Source organism: Sciurus carolinensis, chromosome 8 (genome assembly GCF_902686445.1).
Source record: "Sciurus carolinensis chromosome 8, mSciCar1.2, whole genome shotgun sequence".
Taxonomy (NCBI): Eukaryota; Metazoa; Chordata; class Mammalia; order Rodentia; family Sciuridae; genus Sciurus; species Sciurus carolinensis.
Window position 1 is genome coordinate 22,343,101 of NC_062220.1, and position 24,623 is coordinate 22,367,723.

Genomic DNA, 24,623 nt, shown 5'->3' on the forward strand with positions numbered 1-24,623 from the left:
CTGTGGCCAGTTCTCTCTATGCCTTGGCTGGGTGGTCTCTAAATGGGAGGTAAAGACTTGACCACGGCTGAGCACAGTGCCAGGCTCCTGAGGACTGGATAGCATTAGCCGGTTGTGCTGCAGCTGCCGCTGTGAGTGACAGGTGGAGTGCGACCTCCAGCTCCCCACGGGAGGTCACCTTGGCCTTTCCCACAGGTCCCGGGCTACCGGCAGGAGCGGGTGGAGAAAGGTCTGAAGCTGTTTGCACAGCTCATCAACAACAAGGTGTTCCTGCTGTCCTTCATCCGCACGCTTGAGTCCCAGCGCAGCTTCTCCATGCGCGACCGTGGCAACGTGGCCTCGCTCATCATGACCGTGCTGCAGAGCAAGCTGGAGTACGCCACCGACGTGCTGAAGCAGCTGCTGGCCGACCTCATCGACAAGAACCTGGAGAGCAAGAACCACCCCAAGCTGCTGCTCAGGAGGTGAGGGTGTGGCCCCGGGGGCCGCGGGTCCCAACGTTCCCCGCCAGCCTCCTCCAGTTTGAGCTGCCCGGCTCCCTAAGGGTCAGGTTCTGCGCTGCCAGAGGCTGAGCTGCATCCTGCGCTCCTACAGGACCCTGTCCACCACCCACTGTCCAGTGCCCTCCTACAGGACCCTGCCCACCACCCGCTGTCCAGTGCCATCACATGGGTGCCTGTTTGCCAGCCATGGCTCTTTGGCTCGCCCTCCTGCTTTCTCCCACCTGAACTTTGTCTGCCTCTCCTCTCCCTGGATCTTTCTGCTTTCTACTAGAATTCTTCTCTTGTGGACACCTCAGAGGTCATTTAGACCCTCTTCTGGCCTCTGCTAAGCCAGAGCTGGAATTAGGAGAGAGGCCCTATCTCCTCCTGCTGCCCACTGGCCACAGCAGGCACAGCCTCCAGGAGCTAGTTAGAAACGGGAAGTCTCAGGTTCCCCCAGACCCCGAATCAGACTCTGCATTTTAATGAGGACCCAGGTGGCTTGAATGCACAACGGAGTTGGAGGAGCATTGAATGCAAACCTTTTGGTGACCACATACCCAATGCAGCCCCGCAAGTGTTTTCTGGTCCTTGCTGTAGGCTCTGAATAGGTCCCTAGTCCACCTGCGGCTCCCACGGCATGCTGTTAAAACCTGAAAGGGCAGATGTGAACATGTGACGGTACACTGTGGCTGTGGCTGTGGCCTGAGAGGAAACAGGCGCTCCCTCTGTCCATCCTTGCTCCCGTTCGAGGGAAGGCCGCTTCTCCCCCAGGCTACTTTATTCCAAGTTACCTTGGCATATCTAAAGTTAGAAAACTCCCGTGTGAAGCTGTCACGGCCAGCCCTCTGCCCGGACCAGCTGTTGATCTCTGCCTCTGTCTGCCTGGCCCCAGCTTCCGCCCTTGGTCTCTGGGTCTGAGGCTGTGCCTCGGTGGCCCCTGCCTGGTCCTGTGGATAGTCTGGCTTTCAGAAGTGTTTGCTTCAGGCTGTTTCTGGCGCAGCTGTAAGAGGTAGCTGCGTAGAGGAGCAGTCTTCCAGCTCTGGAAAGAGCAAGGTAGATGGTTTTGATTTTTGTTTTACTTTCGCCACGTGGCCACCCACTGGCGTAATTCTAGGGCTGTTGCTGCCTGCCAGAGCGCCCACCGACTGTATCCTAGTGTGGTCTTGTGGTCTGGCCCTGGGTCTTTCTCCCCATCCTGTTTTCCTCCTCCACTCCAGACATACCCTGCTCCTGCCCTCCTCCTTCTTTCTCTCCTTCTTGCCCCTGGCTGCCCCTTTCCTTTCAATATTCTTTTTGTTTTCTCCCCACCGTTGCTTTGTGCTGGCAGATGTCCAGATACCTTGGACTTGTAGTTACTAAGTATTTTCTGCCAACTGCAACTTTAAACTCTGTGCAAACATACCTGGATGGGCTAGTTTTTCTCTGGAGCTGGCCATGCACATAGCACAAGTTTGAATCTCATCTGTTTTTTTCTAAATGGATGCAACCAGAAATGACAACATTGTGGTTGTGTCTTTACTTACAAAGTAAAAGAATAAGTGGGCTTGGATTGTAGCATGAAAGGTGAAAGTTAGACTTAGGAAGGCACATATTGCAAATGGAACACTAGAAGGTTTCCCAGAGAACATTCCAAATGATGTGGAAGCCTTCAAAATAGGATGATTTTGACATCTCTTAGGATGAGCTAGGTCTATAGTTCCATGTGGCCCTCAGTGCCTGGAGCCTAACTTGGGTTATGAACTCCTTCTGGCCTTTTTGCCATGATTCTCCTCCCCTGCCACCTTATTTTATTTCTCTGCCAAATTAGCATCTCCCCTGATTTTGTTTGCCCACCCAAAATTCCCTAAGGCTGTACAACCCAACAGGAGAGCTGCCATCCAGAGGCAACTATTTAAATTCATCAAAGTAAATAAAATGAAAAATGTCCCCTCCTCAGACACACCAGCCACAATTTGCAGTTTTGGTGGCCACATGAGGCCACTAGCTACCTCCCCGGGTGGCAGGCGGAGGACCCTGTCATCGTCAAAGCAAAGCACTAGACAGCCCACTCTAAGCAAGCCCATAAAATGCCCATCTGAAATGCCACCCAATACCCTGCATGTCCTCCTCCAGCTTTGCAGGAAGGCTCCTCTGACCACCCTGCGAGCTGGGAGTCCACAGAGCTCTCCTGCTGGATAGGATCTCAGGACTGGCCCCAGAGCCCTGAGCTGCAGGAGGGAGTTAGAACCTTCCCCTGCCTACCTGGTCCCTGGGCTCTGACCAGCTGCTTCTTTCTTTTTCGTCTTCTGCTTGTTCCCTCGGTGTCTGGCGACAGGACGGAGTCGGTGGCTGAGAAGATGTTGACCAATTGGTTCACTTTCCTCCTCTACAAGTTCCTCAAGGTAGGATGGGATGAGGCCATATTTCTGGCCCTGCCGTGGTTCCCATCTTAGGGAACAGCCTGCATGCTCCCCAGCCTGCTCCATTCCCCACCACACCCCCAAGTCCACCCTCACTGGGCTCGCCACTTCCAGTCCACAAGAAATGGACTTGTCCCTCATCGCTGTCTTGAAAGACACAGGTCTAGTTTCAGGCACCAAATCCCCCATGACTGGTTTCCTCCCAGGTAAGGGGTAGAGGAGCCCCTGAGAGGGCCCTGCGCGGACCCGAAGCTAAACCCCCACTTAGGCTGAAAATAGTTCATCCCTTACTTCCCCATCTATCCCTCTTCCCTCTCCCAGCCCCAGATTTACGGAGGCTGATAAGGGTCCCGGGCAGGTACAGAAGCCACGAGTCACAGCAGAGAAGCTGAGGATGTGCCTGGGAGGTGGAAGAACTCCTGGCCTCCGATTACTCACCTGTTTCCTACGGAGTTCAGACCATGGAGGACAAGCTCTGCCTCTTGATGGAGCTGCAGAGAGTGAATGGAGGAGGGGGTGGGAGACAGGGAGGAAGAGCCAGCTCTGCACACAGGCAGGAGAGGGCCGTGGGGAAGACCCGGAGTCCAAGGAGCTGGGAGCCCCATAGATCTGAAGGGTAAAGAGTTGCAGGAGAGGATACTGGGAAACTGTCCCAAGAAGCAGGGAACGACGGGACAGGAGGCTCGGGGTGAATTCTGAAGTGTGATGGCGTGTTTCTTGTTACATCCAGGAGTGCGCTGGGGAGCCCCTCTTCTCCCTGTTCTGTGCCATCAAGCAACAGATGGAGAAGGGCCCCATCGATGCCATCACGGGCGAGGCCCGCTACTCCCTGAGTGAGGACAAGCTCATCCGGCAGCAGATCGAGTACAGGACCCTGGTGAGCCGCCCTCTCCACCCCGAGGCCGAGGCAGGAAGGAGAGGGTATCAGCAGGAGTCCCCTGTGGTTCTGCAGCCCACACCTGCCTTCCAGCCAGAGTGAAATATGACCATGCCCCAGCCATGTGATGGGAGGCCAGGTGGCCTCGTGTGAGGCCTTTGTCCTAGGAACTTGGGGATGCCCTCTGTCAAGGTCAGTCCCTCTCCTGAGGGCAGCGGTTGCCCTAGGAGGCAGCGGAGCTCAGTGGTGATATCATGGCTTTTTCCCTTTTCTTTTCTTTTTATTTGTTCTTTTTACATATGCATGACAGTAGAGTGAGTTTTGACATATCATACAGACATGGAGTATGACTTCCCATTCTTGTGGTTGTACAGGATGTGATCAGATAGAGCACTAATCTCCAGGATATATAAAGAACTCAAAAATCTTTGCACCAAATAACCCAGTTAATAAATGGGCAAAGGAACTGAACCAGCACTTCACAGAAGAACGAATTCAAACAGTCAACCAATATCTGAAAATATGTTCAACATCTCTAGCAGTTAAAGAGATGCAAATTAAAACTACACTGAGATTCCATCTCACTCCAGTCAGAATAGCGATTATCAAGAATACAAGTAACAATAAGTGTTGGTGAGATGTGGGGAAAAGGCACACTCATACATTGCTGGTGGGGCTGCAAATTGGGGCAGCCACTCTGGAAAGCAGTGTGGAGATTCCTCAGAAAGCTTGGAGTGGAACCACCATTGGACCCAGTTGTCCCCCTCCTCAGCATATACCCACAGGACTTTAGATCATACTCTAGTGACACAGCCACACCGATGTTTACAGCAGCACAGTTCACAATAGCTGGCACATGGAACCAACCTAGGTGCCCTTCAACAGATGAATGGATAAAGGTCGTGACTTTGACATCAGGCAGACCCAGATCTGAGCCCTGACTGGGTAGCTGGGGCAGGTCCCTAATCTCCCTTGAGTTTACGTTTCTTTGTGGAAAGGGAGTCGTAGAATCTACTGGAATGGCAATAATAGCAGCAGTACGGGTTGGAGCTGTGCGGAGGATTGAAGGGAGGGCGGGAGGCGTGCGCTCCCGCTCGCTCAGGCCGGCACAGCTGTTCGTCCACCCACTGGCTGCCCCCTGTCCTTCCATGTCCACGGGGACTCTCAGGCTTTTTTGGAGAAAACCGTGATGTCCCACCAGGTCTTTTTTTCCAAGAAAGAGTAGAGGAAGCAGAAGGAGGAGGAGTATACCAAACATGTTCGCTGTGTTAGCCCAGGTGACACCAAGGAGGATGGCAAAAGAGACAGCCAGGGAAGGGGACAGGGAGTAGATGGAATTAAAATGGAATGGACAGGACCCCAGACGAACAGCAGGCCGTGGTGGCGGAAGGGACTGGGTGTAGCGGGGCTGGGAGAGATTGATGTTCAGACACCCCCAGTCACTCTGAGCCCAGGTATTGGGGGTGAACCCAGAGCCTGTGGCCCACTGGGGAGATGGTCCCCACCTCTGGACAAAGCCGTCCCTCCTGACTGGAGGGCTGTGACACATCCACCTACCCCATGCCCACCTTCTGGAGCCCTGGGGTATCCCAAAAGATTTCTGGACAGGTTTGAATCTCTGAGTATTCAAAGTCACAGCCCGCCAGGGAGGCCCCACCATGGCCTGTGCTCCAGAGGAGTTACAGGTGACAATAAAATGGAAAAGTGTGTGGGGGGGGATTTTGTAGTAGAGAAAACCACCGTCGAAAGGCTCCGGCTGCCTCCCTCCCCTCTGGCCAGCCTTTCCCTCCTGCTTCTCTGTGTGGAACCTACACAGAGTGGTGATAACGCTCCCCCCTAAGTTGCAGCAGGCTTTGTTCCAGGGGTCAAAGGATCGTTAGCGCACCCAGCTGGTTTCTGGTGACTGACTCAAAGAGAATGGGAGGAAATTAGAGTGGGTCAGGGCCAAGCATCCATTCAGGTAGAAACCGTGGAGACGTGGAGAGAGAAGGCAGGGAGAAAATGGGAAAGAAACCGAGCTTGTTTTGCCTGGAGTAGACCGGCTGCAGGGAGGCTTACCAGGCCCCCTTGGTCCTGGGGGAGGGTGCTCCCTGATTGGAGGGGCAGCCCCCTCTGCTGAGGAGGGAGGGGAAGGGGCACTGTGCCACTGCAGCAGGCTGGACAGAGTCCAGGTGAGCTGCTCAGATACAAAGAAGGGACCTGGTGGGGTTCTGCAGTGGCTGGAGGACCCCAGGTCCCTTGAGGAACCTTGGATAGGAACCTTGTCCTAGGCAGGAGGGACAAGCACAGAGTGGCTCTGAGAGGCTCATGGGGACACCAAAGTGCACCTCTTCATAGTCAGGTGTACCTCCTAAGTGTTTAACTAGGTTGATGCTCTTGAACTTGGACTAGCATGACCCAGGGCCCTCCTTCTGGGAATGCCCAGGACAGCATCAGTGGTGTTTTGGAGTGGCCAGGGTGCTGGGTGTCCCCTGGGAGCCTGCTAGAGACTAGATGCCCTCCTGGGAGTCCACTGCAGTGCTGGGTGCCCCCTGAGAGCCTGCTGGAGTGATAGATGCCCACCTGGGCATCCACCGTAGTGTTAGGGGCCCACCTGGGGGGCCTGCTAAAGTGCCGGGTGCCCCCGGGGGCTCACTCGATGGCTTCACGCCCCCCTGGGAGCGTGTGGGAGCCCTGCACAGTCACCTGGAATCCTGCTGCGGCGCTGGACGCCCACGTGGGAGCCTGCTAGGAGGCAGAATCCTAGGCCCCACCGTGGGCCTCCCGGGCCAGAATCTGTGCCCCGCCCACATGATTCCATCCACGTGAAAGTTCACAGGCACTTCCTCGCCCAGAAAGCCCCAGCCCATCTGTTCAGTGAGTAGCCAGGGAGCTCAGGGGCTGGGTCCTTCGGGAGAGCCGTGGAGACCTGTGGCTCGGGGCCAGTGCTTCCTCTCTGGACGGCTAGTTCCTGCCTGAAGCACCCGGTGCAGCTGTTCCCTGGAGCCCAGCCTGAACTCTGAGGCAGGAGAGACGCCAGGAGCTCACCCTCAGGTGGCAGTCCCTGCCCTGTGGGAAGAAGCCTGGGAAGAGCCTTGCTGCTCCCTGGGGGGACACAGGGCTGCCCACCACTGGCCCCAAGGGACAGCACAGCAGGGGCACCTGGAGCGGCTGGAAGGGTCAGGCTGTGTCTGACCGCCAAGCAGGAGGGCAGGCTGCTGGGAGACTGGAGAAGCAGGGGAGTGGCCGGCAAAGGCACACGTGAACACGTGGACACGTGGTGGACAGGTCCCCCGCCAGCGTTCCCAGCTTGGCGCTGAGGCCGAGCATTTGCTTTCATAGATTTAGAGGAATTTTCTTTCTGAGTGGGAGATGTGTGTTCCACTTGGGCTAATGAAAGGCAGGCGTCCAGGCCAGGGATCTGATGGCCACCACATGGAGCACCAAGGGGCTGCAGCCAGAGGGGGCCCCTGGGAAATGGCTCTGGAGAGGGGGCAGAGGGAGGGACAGTTCCCAGCAGGAGAACGGCACGAAGAGGGCGTGGCTCCCAGCCAGAGGGAGAGTCTGCAGCCACGAATGGCAAGGCCACAGGCAGCACCCCCAGGACACCCTGGCCCTGCTGCCCAGGCCCCGCTGCCCGGCGTCTACACCCCTTCCCATCCCCCCACCGTCCCAGGGCCCCGCGGCACCACCCTGGGGCCCTCCCAGTGCCATCAATGCAGAAAGAGTTCACTGCAAGAAAGGTGGGGGGCGGAACCTCGAACGTCTTAAAGGAAGATTCTAGAACACCTTAAAAAAGAGAAGTTTAGTGAAGGAGAGTGTCGACTTTTCTGACTTGTCCCAAGAAGAGAATGAGACCCCAAGCAGACGGTGGCCTTGTCTCCTGCCCAGGCTCAAGTTCAGAGCCAGAAGGGGTCTCAGGCGGTCCTGACCTGCCACCCTTCATCCTCTTTATTCTTGAAGAATACAGTAAGCCTCCTGTAGGGTCTTCAGCCTTCCATGGGCCCAAAATTCTCCCCAAGTTAAAGTTATCAAAGCTTTTGGGACAGGAACCTTAATCCCATTAGCACTGAGTGTCCCCATATCTGGGAGGGAGTCACGAGAAACACGGAGTGACACAGAGGGATGGGGGTCCAGGGTCTGGCAAGATTGTGCGTCTGGCACATTTTGAGACAGGGCCTCACTAAGTTGCTGAGGCTAGCCTCAACCATGTGAGCCTCCTGTCTCAGCCTCCCTAGTAGCCTAGTAGCACCTGGTATAAACCAGAATTTTCATGAAGTTTGTCTGACAGGCAGTTAAACATGTAGCTTGTACTCCCACAGTGACCTTGAGCCTGGGAGTTGTCCTGCTTTTCTGAACAGGAGAGGGCAGCAGGCATGGTGGGGACGAGCTGCTGGGGGTCCCAGAGCCCCTCCTGCTGCCCTCACCCATGGGGCCTCTTCCTGCCACCCCCAGGTCTTGAGCTGTGTCAGTCCAGACAATGCCAACGGCCCTGAGGTCCCAGTGAAGATCCTCAACTGTGACACCATCACTCAGGTCAAAGAGAAGATTCTGGATGCCATCTTTAAGAATGTGCCCTGTTCCCACCGGCCCAAGGCTGCAGACATGGACCTCGGTGAGTAGGCTGCCCCCTTGGGGGGCTGCCCTGTGTCCAGTCCTAGCACCTCCCGCATACCCAGGGCAGCAGCAGCAACACTGGGGCACAGGGGACAGAGCGGACAGTTGGAGGATGAGGAGGGGCTTGGCTGGTCCCTGGGAGCCCGCAGGCCGAGTTGCTGGCGGCCTGTTGGTGATCTGGCCTGGCAGGTTATGCCTCTGGGGTCATGTGAGTGACCGAGGGCCGGGAGTGGCAGTGTCCTATCCACATAAAGGGGTTTAAAGGCAAAGCCTGCCCGTCTGGTCCCCGTGGCCGGGGCTGGCCGCTGCCGTGTCACCCCGGGCTCGTGCCCTCCCCTCTGCTGGGTGCCTGTGAGTTTTGCTGAATACCCGCCGATCCGGAGAACTGGGCCAGCCCAGAGAGGGGAGAGGAGGGACAGAGAAGGAAGGGGTGTGACAGCCAGCGGGCGAGCAGGAGGACTTTGTATCCGACTGACCCGTGAGTAGACGGCCCCAGGCCTGCCACCGAGGGCCAGCCGTATTAGGTCCAGCTCTGGCTTGCCTGAGCGCTTCACAGGATGCCATCCAGGGGAAATCCCCCTGGGGCACCCCGGGCTCCGAAGAGGCCATTGTGGAAGAGAGACCGTTCCAGCATTGTGGGACACTGGATTTGAGTCCTGGTGCCACTCGGTCCTCGCTGTGTGACCTTGGCCATACTTCTTAACCTCTCTGTGCCTTAATTTCCTTGACTATAAAATGGAGATACTAATAGATGTGTCTTGGAGTAAAAGTTCAGTGAGGAGATGCATGGAAAACCTTTTTCGTGCAGTGTCTGGCCTACCCCGTAAGTTCTGGTTGCTGTCACTAACGATGACGCTGATGCTGGTAAGGACAGTGGATGTGCCTGTCTGTGGGTGCTAGGCTCCAGAGGGCCATGGATTCCTGGCGGCATGGGTGGGAGGCCCCTGACCACCCATCTGGCCTCTAAGCTGGCTTCGGCTAAGCCGTCCTGCACAGATGGCGTCCGTGCTATTTGCTGAGATCCAGAGGGAATTCTCCTTCCTCCGCTCCGCGCCCCCCCAGGTTCTGGTTCCCAGAGCTTCTGAGGATCCGGGGTCCTGCTGACCGCCTGAACTTCTCACCTCTGCACTTAACCCTGTCCCCTCTGGCCTGGCTCTTGGCTGGACATGGCAGCCCTAGGCCCTGTGCTGGGGGAGAAAGCGTGGGGGAGCCTGTGTCCCCGCCACTTTAAGCAGACGTGAGAAGAGTGAGGCGAGTGTGCGCGTGTGTCCAGGCGCTGGCCCCGCGGAGGGCCCTGCGTGCCTGTGTGCCCTCGGCCTGTGCTGCCGCCATAAAGACCCCAGGCCTAGGTCAAGGGCCTGCTGTGCAGCCCCGGGCTCCTCTCCCCAAGCCGCTCGCGGGTGCTCCCTGGGGGCTTCTGGGGAGTTAGGGTGAAGAGGGCCACCAGGCGGCGCCCACCCATCCTCTCGTCTGATCGCCTGAGCGGCTGCTCCTCAGGGTCCTCATCTGCACCGTGGGCGGAAGGGTCCCCTGAGGAGGGGCCGAGGGGAAGAGCCGCCGTCAGAACCGGGTCTTCCCGCGGGCAGTGGGTTCGCAGAGGCCACGCTGGAGTGCGGAAGGGCACGCGGGCGAGTGGCCTGGCGGGGGGCTTGGTGACTTCCCACGCGGGGAGCGGCAGGTGGCCCCGCTGTGGCCCAGGGACAGCTTCTCTGCCTTCAGGGAAGGTAAGGGAGGTGACGCTGCTGGGGACCCTGGTGGCTTGAACACTTGAGGGCGCATCACAAAGTCAGGGAGCAGCCCTGCTCTGTCCGCGGGTGTCCTGGAGAGAACTGCGTCCTGGCGGCCGCAGCCCAGCACGGCCCTCCCCTCCGGGACCTTCCCACGCACAGGAGGGCAGGAAGCTGCCGGTAGCTCTGGACCACGGCTCCCTCCCCAGATCTGGGGTGCAGACTCAGCAAAGCAAGACTGTAATGGAAAGACGCAGCACGTCCTGCTTCCTGCCACGCATCAGGACGGCTGCTGGACCACCAGGCCTGCCCGAGGGGGCTGCTCAGGCCAGAGAAAGGCCACCTCCCCCTGCTGCCTAGGGCGGACAGTTCAGGGCCAGGCGCTCACCAGGGCCGCTCATGCTTCCGGTGCCAGGATCACGGGGTCGGCTCCCATTGCACAGAAGAAGGCCCCAGAGCAGGACTGGCCACGGGACAGGCCCCAGAGCAGGCCGGCCACGGGAGAGGCCCCAGAGCAGGGCATCAGGAGCTGGACCTCAGGTTTACCAAGGGCCTCCTCCACAGCTCTCTTTTCTCCCGTGGAAGCCGAGTCTGGACGTGTCCCAGCTCTGGCCTTCTCCTGCCAAAGTCAGTTCACATACAAGGAAAATGGTGCCTTTTTGGGATTCTCAAAGCACAGTACCAGATGACTGTGTGAGCTCTCCTCCCAGGTCTGTGTCGCTTCCCACCCACAGGTCTCAGGGCAGGACCTGTGCCACTCATCTCTTCCACAAATGCACCCTCAGGGCTTACCCCGTCAAGCTCTCTGACCCATGAGAGATCAAGGTCGTCACTTCTAGGCACAGTAATTCAGCAAGGACATTTTTCTGTCCAAGTTCAGAGAGTCTTTGTCTCCTCCTGTTATTCCCCAGAGGAAATAATTGGTGCCATTATAATCCCTGTGTGGATGGAGAATCTGCAGCTCAGAGAGGCACAGTGCCCAGGCCCAGGTCACACAGCAGGATGGAGGAGAGAAAACCATCTCCTCCACAGGCCTTTCTTCTCCCTCTACTACTGCCCATGACCTCCAGAGTTTCCTCTAGTTTAATGCAAATGCTCTCTCAATAGCCCCCGGAACTCCACCACCCCCTCTCTGTCTTGCGGCTCAGGTCACGCTGAAAGGATATATTTTTTCAAATAAGTAATTCCTGTATGCAATAAAAAGATACACTATCTTCTGAGTGAAATATAAAGAGTTCACAGCAGCTGTCTCCCCCGTTTGCATTTTCCGCTGCACCTGATGGGAAGGACAGATAAAGATAATGGGATTTTTTCTTCTTTTTTATTTCGCCCCCCTCTCTCCCTGGAAGGTGGAAGTGTAACAAATTGGATCGAGAGTGTGTCTGTCCTTTGTGCTGGTGCCTGGAGCAGGGCACGGGCTGCCGGGCAGGAGCTGCTGCAAGAGGTCACAGTAGCAATTTTCTCTTGGTGCCATGCATATGAATGCCAGGGTCACCTTCCCTCCTCCCCCGGCCACCTGCCTCTTTAGCTCTTCTTGGACCCAGGGCACTGCCCGCAGGGACACCAGGGCCTAGTGTTCCAGGTTCAAGAAGAAGGTCCAGGGGACTCTGGCCCATCTCACATCAGCTCCACCTTTCCCTCCAAATCCCAACCAGCCCCGCAGGCACCGCCCAGCTTACAGAGACCCGGGGCCTACATGCAGACCATGTCCTTCCATTGAGGAATTTTTAATTTTAAGCACCAAGTTTCCTGTTCAACCGTTTTATATTTGGAGAACGTCTCATCACAATGAATTAAATTTACTTTTTTTTTTTTAACAAAACTTTTGTAGATGGTCCTCTCTCCCTCTTGCAGCTCAGTTTTCTGACTTCTGGTGGTCTCTCTGACCCTCTCGTGGCCTCTCCCAGCTCCCCTATGGCCCGTGTCCCCCGCATTTCCGGGTGGCCAGGTACTGAGGGTCGGGGCTCTCGACTCTGTTCCTTTGGGAGCTCACCTGCTGAAGGGCGTGTGGAGCAGTCGACTCACACCCTCCTCAGCCTGCGACTTGGGGTCCTGGGTGTTGGGGTGGAGCTGGCTCCTGGGAGGACAGGCTTGCAGGGCCCCAGTGGGAAAAACGACAGCCAGGGGTGCAGCCCAGGGCCAGGCTGCGCAGTGGGTCCCCCGGGGGCCCAGGTCCACTGCCTTGGCTCTGACCAACCAGGTAGGGTCTCCTCCCTCCCTTGCCTGTCTGCCTCAGTCCCTGAAGCCTCCTGGGATGGGTCTGGGGACAGACGGCAGTAGGAAGAACGGGGTGGGTGACCCCGTGTGCGCGGTACCCGTGTCCACCTGTGCACATCCACCATGATAGCCACAGCCCCGGAGACGTCAGGGAGGGTTTGCCTCTCAGCATCAGGGCGGTGGGCAGGGACCCCTCTAGGAGCCAGGCCAGTGTCTCCTCCCAGGGTGGCTGCGGGAGACCCCTTCCCTCCTCTGTGCCGGCCTGCCAGTGCCCACCACACTCCTCACGAACTCGGGGGCACGCCCTGGTGCTCCCGCTTCCTCCGGGAGCTACGTGAGGCTCCTGGTCCTTCTCTGGCGCTCCGGAGGCTGAACCTGGCCCCTCACCGCCTTAGCCAGGCCCTGCCATGCCCTCCGTGGACAGGGCGGCCACCTCCAGCAGGGCTCCCTGCGTCCTGCCCCGCGGAGGCCCTCCTCTCCCTCATCTTCTGCCACCCAGGGGCCCTCGGCTCAAGGCCATGTGCACTGGACCGTTCTGGATTCACTTCCTGACCGCTGGGGCCTCTGCGGTTTTCCTTCCACCTTCTCACACGAGGACCCATACTCAAGTGCCGCCTTGGGACCAGTCCACTTGCTCTCTGGCCAGCAGCCCTCCGCCCAGCTGCCGGCACGCTCCTGCCTCTCTCCCTCCTCCGTCCCCAGCCTGGGATCCTGCCCAGCACCGCCCCCTGCCTGGAGCTCTGTTCCAGGTCCTCGTCCAGCTCCGTCTCGTGTCCCGCTGGGCCGTGCCCGGTACACCGAGGGCCTGGTAAACTAAATGTGGTTTGGTGAAGGAGTGAAAAAGGGGCTCTGAGGCCTTCCAGACCCAGGTTCCACCATGGCGGCCCCGGAGAAGCCGGCCGATGTCCCCGTCAGAGGAGGCATGAGTCAGGAGTCATGCAGGATCCGTGTCCTCTCCACTGATTTGGGCGTCTCCCGGCATCAGGTGCCTTGGAGGCACCCTTTGGCCCCTCCCTGGGCCCCAGGGCAGCCCACACCTTCTGGAAGGCTCGGCACTCAGCCAGAGCATGCTGGCCATGGACCAGGTGGTCTCAGGACCCCTCAGCTCTTCTGAGAGGCCACCTCACACTGAGCAAGGTGTGGGCACAAAAAGAAGTATGTCCAGTGCTCTTTTTATAAGCAAGTCGGGAGCCTCTGGTGAAGAACGCGGGTCTGAGGAAGGAGGCTGGGTTCCATTTGTGTCTATTGCTCTTCATCAAAACTAAGCATACGCTGCATCTGTGACAGAGAACAGGGAACAACATGTGCCACTTGCCCAGGGGCCCGAGGCTGACGGGAGCTGCTGTACCCACTGCAGAGGGGACCGGCGTGCTGTCCTTCATATCTCAGGGTGGCAGGCCTGCTCCCCCTCGACTGCCCCCACCTGCCCTGGGGTCCTTCCCTCCGGGGGTGGGAGTGAGATTCCGTGGACCCCGACATGCCTTATGGGAGACGGGCTGCTCCTCAGATGGGAGAAGCCACTGTTCTGGTCTTTGGTCTCCAACTTGCCTGGTGTCTCCTTGACTCCACAGAGCCCAGTGGCTGGAACCTCTCCTGGAACAAGGTCGGGTGAAGTAGGACAAAGCCTGTCAGAAAGCCGAGCTCACGTTCACGCTTGGGTTTTCTCGAGACAGTCCACAAGGAGCCTGGGAAGATGGAGGACAGAGCTGGCGCGGGCGAGGGCTTTCAGGAAAGGAGGGGAAGTTGGTTGATGTGGACGTGCGTGTGCCGCAGCCAGCGGGGTAGGAGTGGGGACCCTGCAGAGTGAGCATCTGGGAGCAGGTTTCCCTGCTAACCGGCTTCGGTTATCCTGTGCCTTCCAGAGGTGCCCCCGCTGTCCTCCATTTGGGGTTCGGCTGCTCAGCACCCAGGGCCCTTCTCCCCTGCAGGCCCCAGGGGTGGAGCTGCCAGCGCCAACTGTCTGTCCCCAGGCTTTCCATCAAGACTGGACTGGGCTGACACAGGACTTCATTATTTTCCAACTTCTCTGATATTTCAGAAAAAAGCACATGGCAGTTTTTCTGTGTATGGGTATACACAAAAATAACAGGCTTAAGTGATCTAAGAGGACAGCCAAGTAGTCCCCTTGATTCCAGCTCACCATCCGTGCATGGGTATTTGGGGAAACAATCCTAACTGTTTGACATGAAAAGACAAAAACTGCTGCCTCCCAGGTGCCCTTCCCAAGGCAAGGGGCTGGGCTGGGGTGACAGCAGGACTGGGCAGCCAGAAGGCCCCTCTGTGGCCCTCCTGTCTGTGACCAAGGGTTGGCCTCTGTAGCAATGATGTCCCACCTGCCCACCGCGTGGCCTCCCTGCCCGAGACTCAGCCTGCAGGTGAGCACCAGCCACCCCGTCAGCACACCCAGGCATTGTGGGGGAGGGAAGCACGTGGCCCCATGAAACCTGCCAGCAGCCTGCGTGGATCCTGAGGTCCCAATGAAGTCCAGTGGAGGCAGCCACCTGCCAGCGCATGACCTGGCCACAGCTCGGGTTCAAGTCCAGCCTCCCTCTCACTTCCCCACACCCCCAGCACCTGGTCAGCCCTAGCTGGTGGGTGCCATACTGCCGTGCCCAAGCTGCGTCCACATCCGCCCTTCCCACCCAGACTACCCAGAGCCCAGGACTCCTCTGTGGACCTGTCCAGTGCCCACAAAAGCGGGCCTAGCTGGTCAGGGGGCTGAGCAGTGGCCTCGCATGATCGCCTCTAGGTCTGTCTTCCAGATCTCCTTCTCATTTTCCCAGTCATAAAATTAGAGAATTGAGTGACAATAATCTAAGTGCTCTCGTTTCTGCCAACGCAAGTGCCTGGTCTTATTCCTCAATTCAGATCCCCTTTCAACCCTGGCTGCGAACAGCAGCTCACAGCTCACCTCTGACTCTAGCCTGTTGTCTGCCTGCCATGGGGCATAAACACACAGATGTGAGATCTTCTTTCTCCCGCTTGGGAAATATGCCACCATCACTCAGTCCTCAGTCCCTCCATTCATTCACTCCTTCACTTAGTCATTCACTGAATAAATGCTTATTAAGCTCTTCCTATGTCCCATACATGGGCTGGTACAGGCTAGTGGTCATCTAGCAGCATTACTTTTATAATCCAAGGACAGTCTATGCTCCTGCAGCTACCCTAGAGAGACAGGGCCATCCCCTGCCCTACTTATTCGAATGGGGACATGGAAGCCAACTGACTTACAGCTGCTTACACAATCACTGGGCATGACTTAGAGCTAGAGTTGCTGAGTATCGTTGTACAGGCTGTGCACCGCACAACTTCTGCAACATAGAAGTCCCGCACTGGGGTCCAGAATCGGTCACCAACTATCATTGCTCAAGTCCCCAGGCCATGTGACTTGTTCAGATCCCACTGAGATCTGCTACAACTCCACCATCAAGGAGTGCCAAGATGGCTGCTAGACTAGAGGCCTAGCCCTGGGCTGGTATCTTCTCCATCTCAACCTAGCAGGTCCATGGCCTCTTCCATGGAGGAGACTCCTGTGGGGCTCAGCTGGTAGGCAAAGGAATTGCAGAATGCTGGCCACCTTCATGGCATGCTCCAGAGACGTCCCTGTGTCCCCCCATGCGGCCTCTTCTCTATGCAAGTGGAAAACCCCTGCCCCATCCCTCAGCCCAGCCTGGTCTGCACCAGAGTTCAGCTGGGGTGGCTGCACCCGCTGCAGCACGCACAGTGGATCTGTGCCTTCTGTACCACGAATGTGGCCAGTAGGGGACCCACAGCTGGCCTTGGCAGGAGGGAAATGAGGCAGGGAATCTGAAAATATGTCTCCGTGGTGTTTGGGAAAAAGTCCTTGGCAGGACAGGCAGAGACTGTCGGGTGCTCGGGCAGCACCTCCCGGCGCTCTGCACAAGCCTGGGGTTTTCTGCACGTCTTAGCTGCCAGCTGGTGAGCCGGGTCTGGGCTGCCTGGAAACCAGATTTCTGGCTTCTCAGCTGGAACACATGTTGCATTTGAATTTAAAAGACTGCTTCTCCCGTTGGGTGCGTGTCATGAGAATGGCGTGTGTGTGTGTGTGTGTGCCGTGCGTGAGAGCTGGCATGCACGTGGATTTCCATGTGTGTTCTTTTCAAGATTGGAACGTACCCTTCTCCATCCACACAGGATTCGTGTTAGGTCGGGTGCTGGGACCCGGTTGATGAGAAGCAGTCCCTTATTTTCCCACGTGTGATCCATCAGTGAGCACATGTGTTGCCGGTGTTAGGGCCCCTGGGGAGAAGGGAGGTGTGGGGTGCGTACCTACAACATTGAAATAATTGGGTAGATTACAAGGTTTTATTGTCCATATCAGTTTTGTGGGGGCAGGTTGTGCTGGGCAGGAGAATGAGTCTACATGCTTTTGCCTAGTCCCCCTTCCAATGGGAACCCACCCACCTGCCAGCTTTAGAGAACAGGACACACCTGGAACAGGTGTACAGGGACGGACCCTGCAGCACTGATCCCATCAGCTTGTTTACAATCAAGCAAATGCATGGCTCTTGGTGACAACACCACCTTGCCTCTGCTCACTGCTCCGTAAGCACTTGGTGTGCTGTGAGGTGCTCATTCATTCAACCGATACATACTGAGCGTCTCCTCCAATGTGGCCCTTACAGCAAACAGTGCAGGGGCACAGGGGCTGTTGTCCCCATTTTTGGCACATGGTTGTTGGAATTACGGCCATGACTGCACTGAGAACCTCGGTGCCCGTCCTCAGGAGCGTGTTGGCCCTTGTCTGACGGAGCGCATCCTGGAGGTGGGCAGGTAGCCACAGAGCAGTCCTCGGGACCCCCAGGAGGGGCCAGAAGGCCTCTCTGAGTTGCCACCTCTCCCCCTGCAGAGTGGAGACAAGGAAGCGGGGCAAGAATGATCCTGCAGGATGAAGACATCACCACCAAGATCGAGAACGACTGGAAGAGACTGAACACCCTGGCCCATTACCAGGTGAGGAGCCGTGGACGACAGGAAGTAGAGCAAGTAGACAGCATTGCCCTGGAAGTCTCAGGCCTTCAATTACAGGTCATCCTAAGACTGGGCCCCAGCTCCCAACCCACTCCTTCACCAGCAGTCCATGTCCCCTTGGTGATCCAGAGGAAGCTAATGTCACCCAGCCAGCAACCTGGCCCCTTTGGAGATGGGATGCTGGCGTGCCTCCTCCATGCAGGTGTGGGCCATGTCCCCAAGACAAGGCCCTTCCCTAGACGCTCCCTGGCCTTGAAGGCAAAGGAAAGGAGGCAGTCCCCAAAGTCCCCGAGCTCTTCAGCAAGGGGCTAATTAGCCCTCAGGACTGAGTTAATCCTGATGTGCCCTTGGTTCCTGGGTGGCAGAGTTTCTGTGCCCAGGCCCTTAGAAGCCCTTTCCCTGTAGGTGCCGGATGGTTCCGTGGTAGCTTTAGTGTCCAAGCAGGTGACGGCTTATAATGCAGTGAACAACTCCACGGTCTCCAGGACCTCGGCGAGTAAATACGGTGAGATCTCGGACGTCCAGGGGAGGCGGGGGTTCCTGAGCAGCTTTGTCGCAGGGGCAGCGCAGCTGGAGGGCAGCTGGCTTCTGGGGTGGGAGGAGGGGATGCGTGGGGCAGGATGACCAGGCGGGAGGAGAGACGTCGGGCAGAGGCCAGGGTTCCAGCCAGTCACTGACGCACAAGCAGGACTTTCATCCATGAGCAAAGGGAGGACGTGCGCCCATCACCAGAGCCGTGTAGCCCAGAGGACGCCTTTGTGGTGCTCATTATCTCCCAACACATCCGTAACAATCCAGTGAATTAAATAATTATTATTTCCCCCTATTATGCAGATTAGTAAATTATTACTCAGATGCAAAGAAGCTAAATGACTGGTAAAGGTCACAGTTGTCATTATGCAGTACAGGGACAGGGCAGCCCCCCATCTGAGGCTGTGCGGTGGAGGAGAGATAGTGCTGGATGTGGGGTTGAAACCCCAAAGACGGCACTCTTCTGCCATCGCCTCTGAGATTGAGGACCAGCCGCCTGGTCCCAGTGAGCCTCCGTGTTCTCATCAGTAAAACAGAGATCAAAAAATGTTCAGCTGCACAGGATCGTTCTGGATCCTAAATAGATGAATACAGGGAACGGTGCCTGCACACAGTAGGCCCATCATCCTTAGCACTCGGACACCACGTCTCCCAAACACTGGCAAGAGTTTCAGCCAACCAGGGGCAGGGGGAGAACTGTGGGAACTGGACAGGAGGCCGGAGGCTAGCAGGTGCGGGTGGGGCTCATTAAGGGGGACAGGCGACCTGCGTGAGTGTGATCAGCTCCGCGAGCGCTTCCCGGGACGTGCCTTGAGAACACACAGGAGGAAAGGTGTGAAAGAAGTACCAGCTTATGTTTTAACAAATTGAATAATTGAGGGTTGACTGGAAGGACCACGGGAGGAAGGACACGGGATGGCCTCGGGGTGGAATTAGCCACAGAGGGTTTCCTGGAGGCGGCAGGAAGACATCCCCGTTTCAGGGCAGGTACAAAGTGGGGCCCGAAGTCAGCACCCGCTGGCTACAGGAAGGACGGACAGCACTTGGGGTTGGCTGGGGCGAGGGGCGCTTCGGAGACACTGGACGTAGGGCCGTGTGGCCTCCCACATGTTGGGGTGTGGTCCTCACATTGGCAGAAAACATGATCCGGTACACAGGAAGCCCCGACAGCCTCCGCTCACGGACACCCATGATCACCCCCGACCTGGAGAGCGGAGTCAAGATGTGGCATCTGGTGAAGAACCATGAGCATGGGGACCAGAAGGAGGGTGACCGGGGGAGCAAGATGGTCTCTGAGATCTACCTGACACGCCTTCTGGCCACTAAGGTATTGGACATGGGGCGTTGGGACCTGGGAAGGACTTACCCACTTTGGGAATGTCAGACCTAGCAACACCTAGCAACTGTGCCCAGGCCCACTCTGTCATCCACCCCTGCCGGGCACTGCCCAGCAGCCCTGGGATTCTTTCAGCACAGTCTCAGGAGCCTGCTCGACCCAGGCCAGCCACCAAGACCTCAGTGTTGGCAGTCTGAAGCTCTGCTTCCACCCCTTCTCTGTGCCGTTCTCAAACCAGAGCCGCTAACTGCGTCTATCCCTGTTCTTCCTCCATGTCTTACAGAAGAATCGCTTCTTTTCAGGGTTATCGTGTATAGTCACTAGGGACAGAAGCTGGGGCTCCTTCAGCCATTTACCAGGCACCGTTCCTGATTCTGGTCCTGGGGTGTTTCAGCCTGTAGTTGCCGTGTTTCTCTCCTGAGGCGGAGCTCTCCTTGGCTCTGCAGGGCCACATGAGTAACTGTCAGCTACCCGGTGTGAATAAGGCCCAAGCAAAACCAGCAGATTGTCTGCTCGCCCAAGTGCATGTCCATTAGCATTTGTGGAAAGTGCTAAAACGGCACTTCCAGAGGGTGGGAAAGGAAGGCCCGCTCAGGTCCAGCCATCCAGGTCCTGTCCACTTTCAGTGTGTAGGGGACGTTGACAGTTGTCAAACACAGGCGACGGGGGCAGGGGAGGGGAAGGGGAGAAGATGCAGTGTGTGGACACACCTGATCTCACCTGGGCAGGGGCTCGGTGCACCATCCCCCACCCCCTGCAGGGCAGATGCCTCCTCAGAGCTGCGTGGGTGCAGTGGTCTCCTGTCCCCCTCCCCAGGGCACTCTGCAGAAGTTTGTGGACGACCTCTTCGAGACCATCTTCAGCACGGCCCACCGGGGCTCCGCCCTGCCCCTGGCCATCAAGTACATGTTCGACTTCCTGGATGAGCAGGCGGACAGGCATGGCATTCACGACCCGCACGTGCGCCACACCTGGAAGAGCAACTGGTGAGCGAGGGGAGGTGGGGCACGTCGGGGCCTGCCCACCTAGCCCCACGTCAGGTTCCCGGGAGCCCCGCCTTCAGAGATGAGCTTCAGCAGCAGGGCCCCGTGCCGGCTCATTCTCTGGTCCGCCTGTCTTCTCCTGCTGGATTTTTGTGCTCAGTTCTCTCTGGTCAAACCTGTCTGCACATCCTTCTTCCCAGTCAGTCCATGAATATTAACTGAACCAGCTCAGTGAGCAAACACTAATATGCCCGTGTTTCAGCCAGGCCACTTGTACCTCCAGGAAGCCTGGTGCTAGGCTAGACACTGAGGGTGCTGAGGTAAGGTCTGCTGTGTAGACAGACAGAAGCGTGCAGAGAAGATGCCTGTGTGCGCTGGGAGGCAGAGGGGCCGCGGCTCACGGTGACGTGTGAGTGGAGTTCTACAGCAGGCTGAACGGGGCCTGTCCGCACTGTTCTCCTCCCTCCACGGACTCCTTTTCTGAGCTCTGGTTGGAGAAGAGACCTGTCCATAACCACCTCATTTTCCCTGGAGATCGCAGGATTCTCTGAGTGCAAACGGCGCTCTGGGCATCTCCACAAGGTCCTCCCTCTCCTTTCAACCTACAGCACCCTCTCTTCACTGGGGTGCGGCTCGTGCTTCGGGCTGAAATGGCGAGGTCAGGCATCAGCATGCTGCACACACTGCAGAGCTTTGCCCCGAGTGGGACTCGGTAAATATTGATGAGACGCAGGGCCAGGGTGGCCTCTGGAGCTCCACCTTGGGCAAGGCTGGCCGACAGTCAGCCCCTTCTGTTCCAGGATTGCCTCCCTGGAACTTTGCATGGTCCCTGTTCCAGGTTGTTCTTCCCCAAACCGTTCTTCCAAGGCAGCGAGGGCCTGTTGCCCGGCACCCCCCACTGCAGGACTGGCAGCGCACGAGCAGCCTGGACCAAGCCAGAGCACGGAGGAGGCAGGAGGCAGCTGGGGTGCAGGACCTCATTTCCCCTGGCACGCTCTGGCTGCCCACCCTCTGCCCTGGAGAAGCGAGCCCTTTCCGGGAGATGGTAACCCCAGACCAGAGGGCGGTTTGGCCCACTGAACTGGGAGTGAGGTCGCGTCCACACTAACATGGTGGGAGAACTTCCATCGTGGGATTTCCCACCCCTTCCCACCAGCAGCACTGGGGGAAACCGTTCCCTCCTCTGCAAGTCCTGCCTCTCCCTTGCCTGCCTCTAGGTCAGAGGTACTTCATTCCCCCAGTCTTCTCGGTATGACTCGGGGAGCAGTCTGAGGGTCCCCAGCCTCCCCCGCCTGCCTTTGTCAGCGCGTCTTCCCACTCCAGTGTCTGCAGCCTTCCGGATATAACGAGTGCACTGCCCAGATCCCCTCTTGCAGATGGCCTGGGCAGGAGAGCTGGTCCAAGCACCCGGATGCTGTAGTGTAGAACTCCAGGTCTAGGCAGAGGAAATCCCACGGAGTAGATGGCAGCACCAGGTTCAAGGTCTCCCCTCACAGGACACTCCCCACAACCCTGGGCAAGAAGCAGTCAGTTGAGATTCATGAGATCTGCAGGTTGACTTGGGTCCGTTGTCCCAACAAAGAAATCGTTCCCTGACTCCTGGCCCAAGGTGTGAGTCAGCCTCTCCCACCCGCTTCCTCCCCGTTGCCCACCTTTTCTCTTTTACATAAACCTCCTGCTCATTTAGCCTGAGTGGCTGCAATCAGCCAGAGATTAGTGGCACCACTGATGTTAATAATATGCTAATATTTCATTAGGCAGGAGCCTTGTGGCGCCCCGGCGTCCCCTGTTTGATGTGTCTGTCATCACAACCTGCTTCAGGGAGACCAGTGAGGGGTGAGCCACCAGAGCAGCCCAGAGTCCCTGTCCTGGGTGGGCCTTCTGGAAAGCCAGGGAGCTGTGGAAGGGAGACTGTCAACTAGGAAGCCAGGAGTGCCTCATTCCAGGGCTCGCGGCCCAGCGATCAGGCTGGGTGGCGACGACCCCTCCTTCACCCGTGTGCCCTGGCTCTCCGAGCTGCCCTGGCTGCCAACCCTTCTTTCCTGTTCTGGATTTCTAATGACAAAGCAAATGCCATGAGACGTTGTCGGACCTTGGTGTGCCTGCCCATGCCTGTGCTGCACCCTTTGGAGGGACTCAGTCGACACTTGTGAATGGGTTGGCAGTCTCCGATGTCAGTCCTACTCCATTCACGCTCTTGTCATCTCTGCAGACCCGCCACTGCAGAGGCATGTACAGAAACATTGTACTCCTGTACCGAGATGATGTCATTCAGAGAGTTCAGGTTCTAAGAGGCAAGCCACATGCACGCGAGCATTGTGACTCTCACCAACAGTGACAGCAGCCACCGAAACCACAATAAAGCTCAGGGAGAGTGGCAGGCGGAGAGGTGGGAGCAGAGGGAGGGGAATAGGCAGCTCCCTGCTGGGTGCATCCCGGCCTCCTCCCCTCATCTCAGCAAGCTGGTGAGAAGCCACCAGGCCAGAGCCCGGGCCACGGCAGGGAAAGCTGCGCATCTCCAGGCCCCTCTCGCAGCACACAGTGACTTCAGTGCCCAACCACACCATGCAGTTTTCTCCCCTCTGTGTCTGTCTGTGCTGCCTGCTCCTGTAGCCTGTCCTGCCCCTCCTCCAGGCCTCGCCCAGATAGGGAACACCTATGCACACTTCTGAAACCCGGACCGTCATGCGTCACCTCTGCAAAGGCTTTGTGGACACTGCCCTCTGGGTGTGCCCCCTAGGTCCCACACTGACCCCTTTACATTGTGCGGTTCTGGCACTGAGTTCCCAGCATGCACCTGGTTGCACACCTGTCTTCCCCCCACACCCACCCCCACGGGCTTCTTGAGGATGCCGATGTGTGGTTCATCCTGGTATCCTCTGCAGCTGGCATGGTTCCTGGCAGGCAGCAGGTGCTATCTGGAAGTGGGCAAGGACACATTGGGATGGATAAGGGGCTGAATGTGCCATGAAGAATCGCTGAGCTGCACTTGCAGGTAGCCCCAGGGCCTTCACAGGCAGGAAGCAACCAATCGGACCAGGCTGGGAGGAAGGGTGTGGCTTCTGCCGAGTCATCCAGTCCATGGCAGAGGGTCAGGCATGAAGCCCAGGTTCCAGGTGATCTAGATCTTGCCAACTGGATGTTCTCTTAAGCAGACAGTAGAATGGAGTTGAAATCCCACTTTCGAGCACACATCATGGCTGCTCTTATGCCAAAGGGAAGATCGGGGTCCTGCATCACAACTGGGTATCAAGCTGTCCCCAGTACCTTTCAGTATTGCAGCTGTGCATGAATGATTCACCTGCTCCTCTACAGCTTCCTGGGCAGTGGACAGGACCCAGGAGAGCAGCCCCACACCCCATCCCTGGCACATCCCATCTCTGGCCTGGAGAAGGCTCTTGAGTGCCAGGAGTGCCCTATGCACCTCTCATTCTCCAGAGAACCCTCCGGCCATGCCACAGCTTGCTGCCTGTTACCCCTGACTCTGCCTCTTCCTTCCACACAGCCTGCCCCTGCGGTTTTGGGTCAACATGATCAAGAACCCGCAGTTCGTGTTTGACATCCATAAGAACAGCATCACGGACGCCTGCCTCTCTGTGGTGGCCCAGACCTTCATGGACTCCTGCTCCACATCGGAGCACCGACTGGGCAAGGACTCGCCCTCCAATAAGCTGCTTTATGCCAAGGACATCCCCAGCTACAAGAACTGGGTGGAGAGGTGAGTGTCGGAGCCAGGCAGCCGAGTGAGGGCCCCTGGCTAGAAGAGGCAGCCCAGAGGAGGCCCTCCCCAATACCAGGCTGGCACCTCGCAGGACTGGTCCTGCAGATTGGCAGCCATACTCCACATCCCCAGTGATGTCGCCCATTGGACAAGAACTGGGGAACTCGGCTAGGACTTGCCTCCATGCTGTGCTGCTCTGTTTGGAAGCCCTTGGCTCTCAGTGACTTCCCAGTCCCTATATACATGCATGCTGTGCACACACACATGCCAAACAGGCACAACACATGCCATACACATGTCCAATCATACACCACAAATACATGCATACATGCATGCCATACATGGATGCTGTACACACATACATGCCATATATACAGCCATACACACACATAAATGCCATACATACACACGTGCCATACATAATCCATGCGTGCATTCTGTACATACATACTACATGCAGACACACACATGGTGCATTTGTCTATACATACCTGCTCTACCCACCTGTACATAGTGCTGTACATACACGCTTACAGGCCTCACACGCACACACACTGTGATCATAATACTGCAAGGTGCCCAGTAATGTCTCGCCACAGGAAGGCTGGAGGCCTCCACCCGTCCCTCCTATCCATCTGGCAATTCTGCCGGGTTTCAGTGGGCATGGTGACCCCACCCTCTGGACAGCCTCCACTGTCCTGGCCCCTTCACCATCACGTGACCAGCTCTTTGCACCCTGGTGCATCATCTCAGCCA

The 24,623-nt window shown here is 57.4% G+C and overlaps 1 protein-coding gene across 2 annotated transcripts in view; it reads left to right on the top strand.

The window, feature by feature from the left end:
• The window catches only part of Plxna4 (plexin A4), a 433,305-nt gene that overhangs the window by 393,919 nt on the left and 14,763 nt on the right, over positions 1 to 24,623 (top strand). For both annotated transcript variants that reach the window (XM_047561306.1, XM_047561307.1), the window contains exons 22-30: positions 196 to 464; positions 2,800 to 2,866; positions 3,615 to 3,761; positions 8,196 to 8,355; positions 17,175 to 17,278; positions 17,702 to 17,801; positions 18,964 to 19,154; positions 19,980 to 20,149; positions 23,652 to 23,864. In XM_047561306.1, the coding sequence (XP_047417262.1) occupies positions 196 to 464; positions 2,800 to 2,866; positions 3,615 to 3,761; positions 8,196 to 8,355; positions 17,175 to 17,278; positions 17,702 to 17,801; positions 18,964 to 19,154; positions 19,980 to 20,149; positions 23,652 to 23,864 (1,421 nt within the window). The remainder of the gene's footprint in view (positions 1 to 195; positions 465 to 2,799; positions 2,867 to 3,614; positions 3,762 to 8,195; positions 8,356 to 17,174; positions 17,279 to 17,701; positions 17,802 to 18,963; positions 19,155 to 19,979; positions 20,150 to 23,651; positions 23,865 to 24,623) is intronic.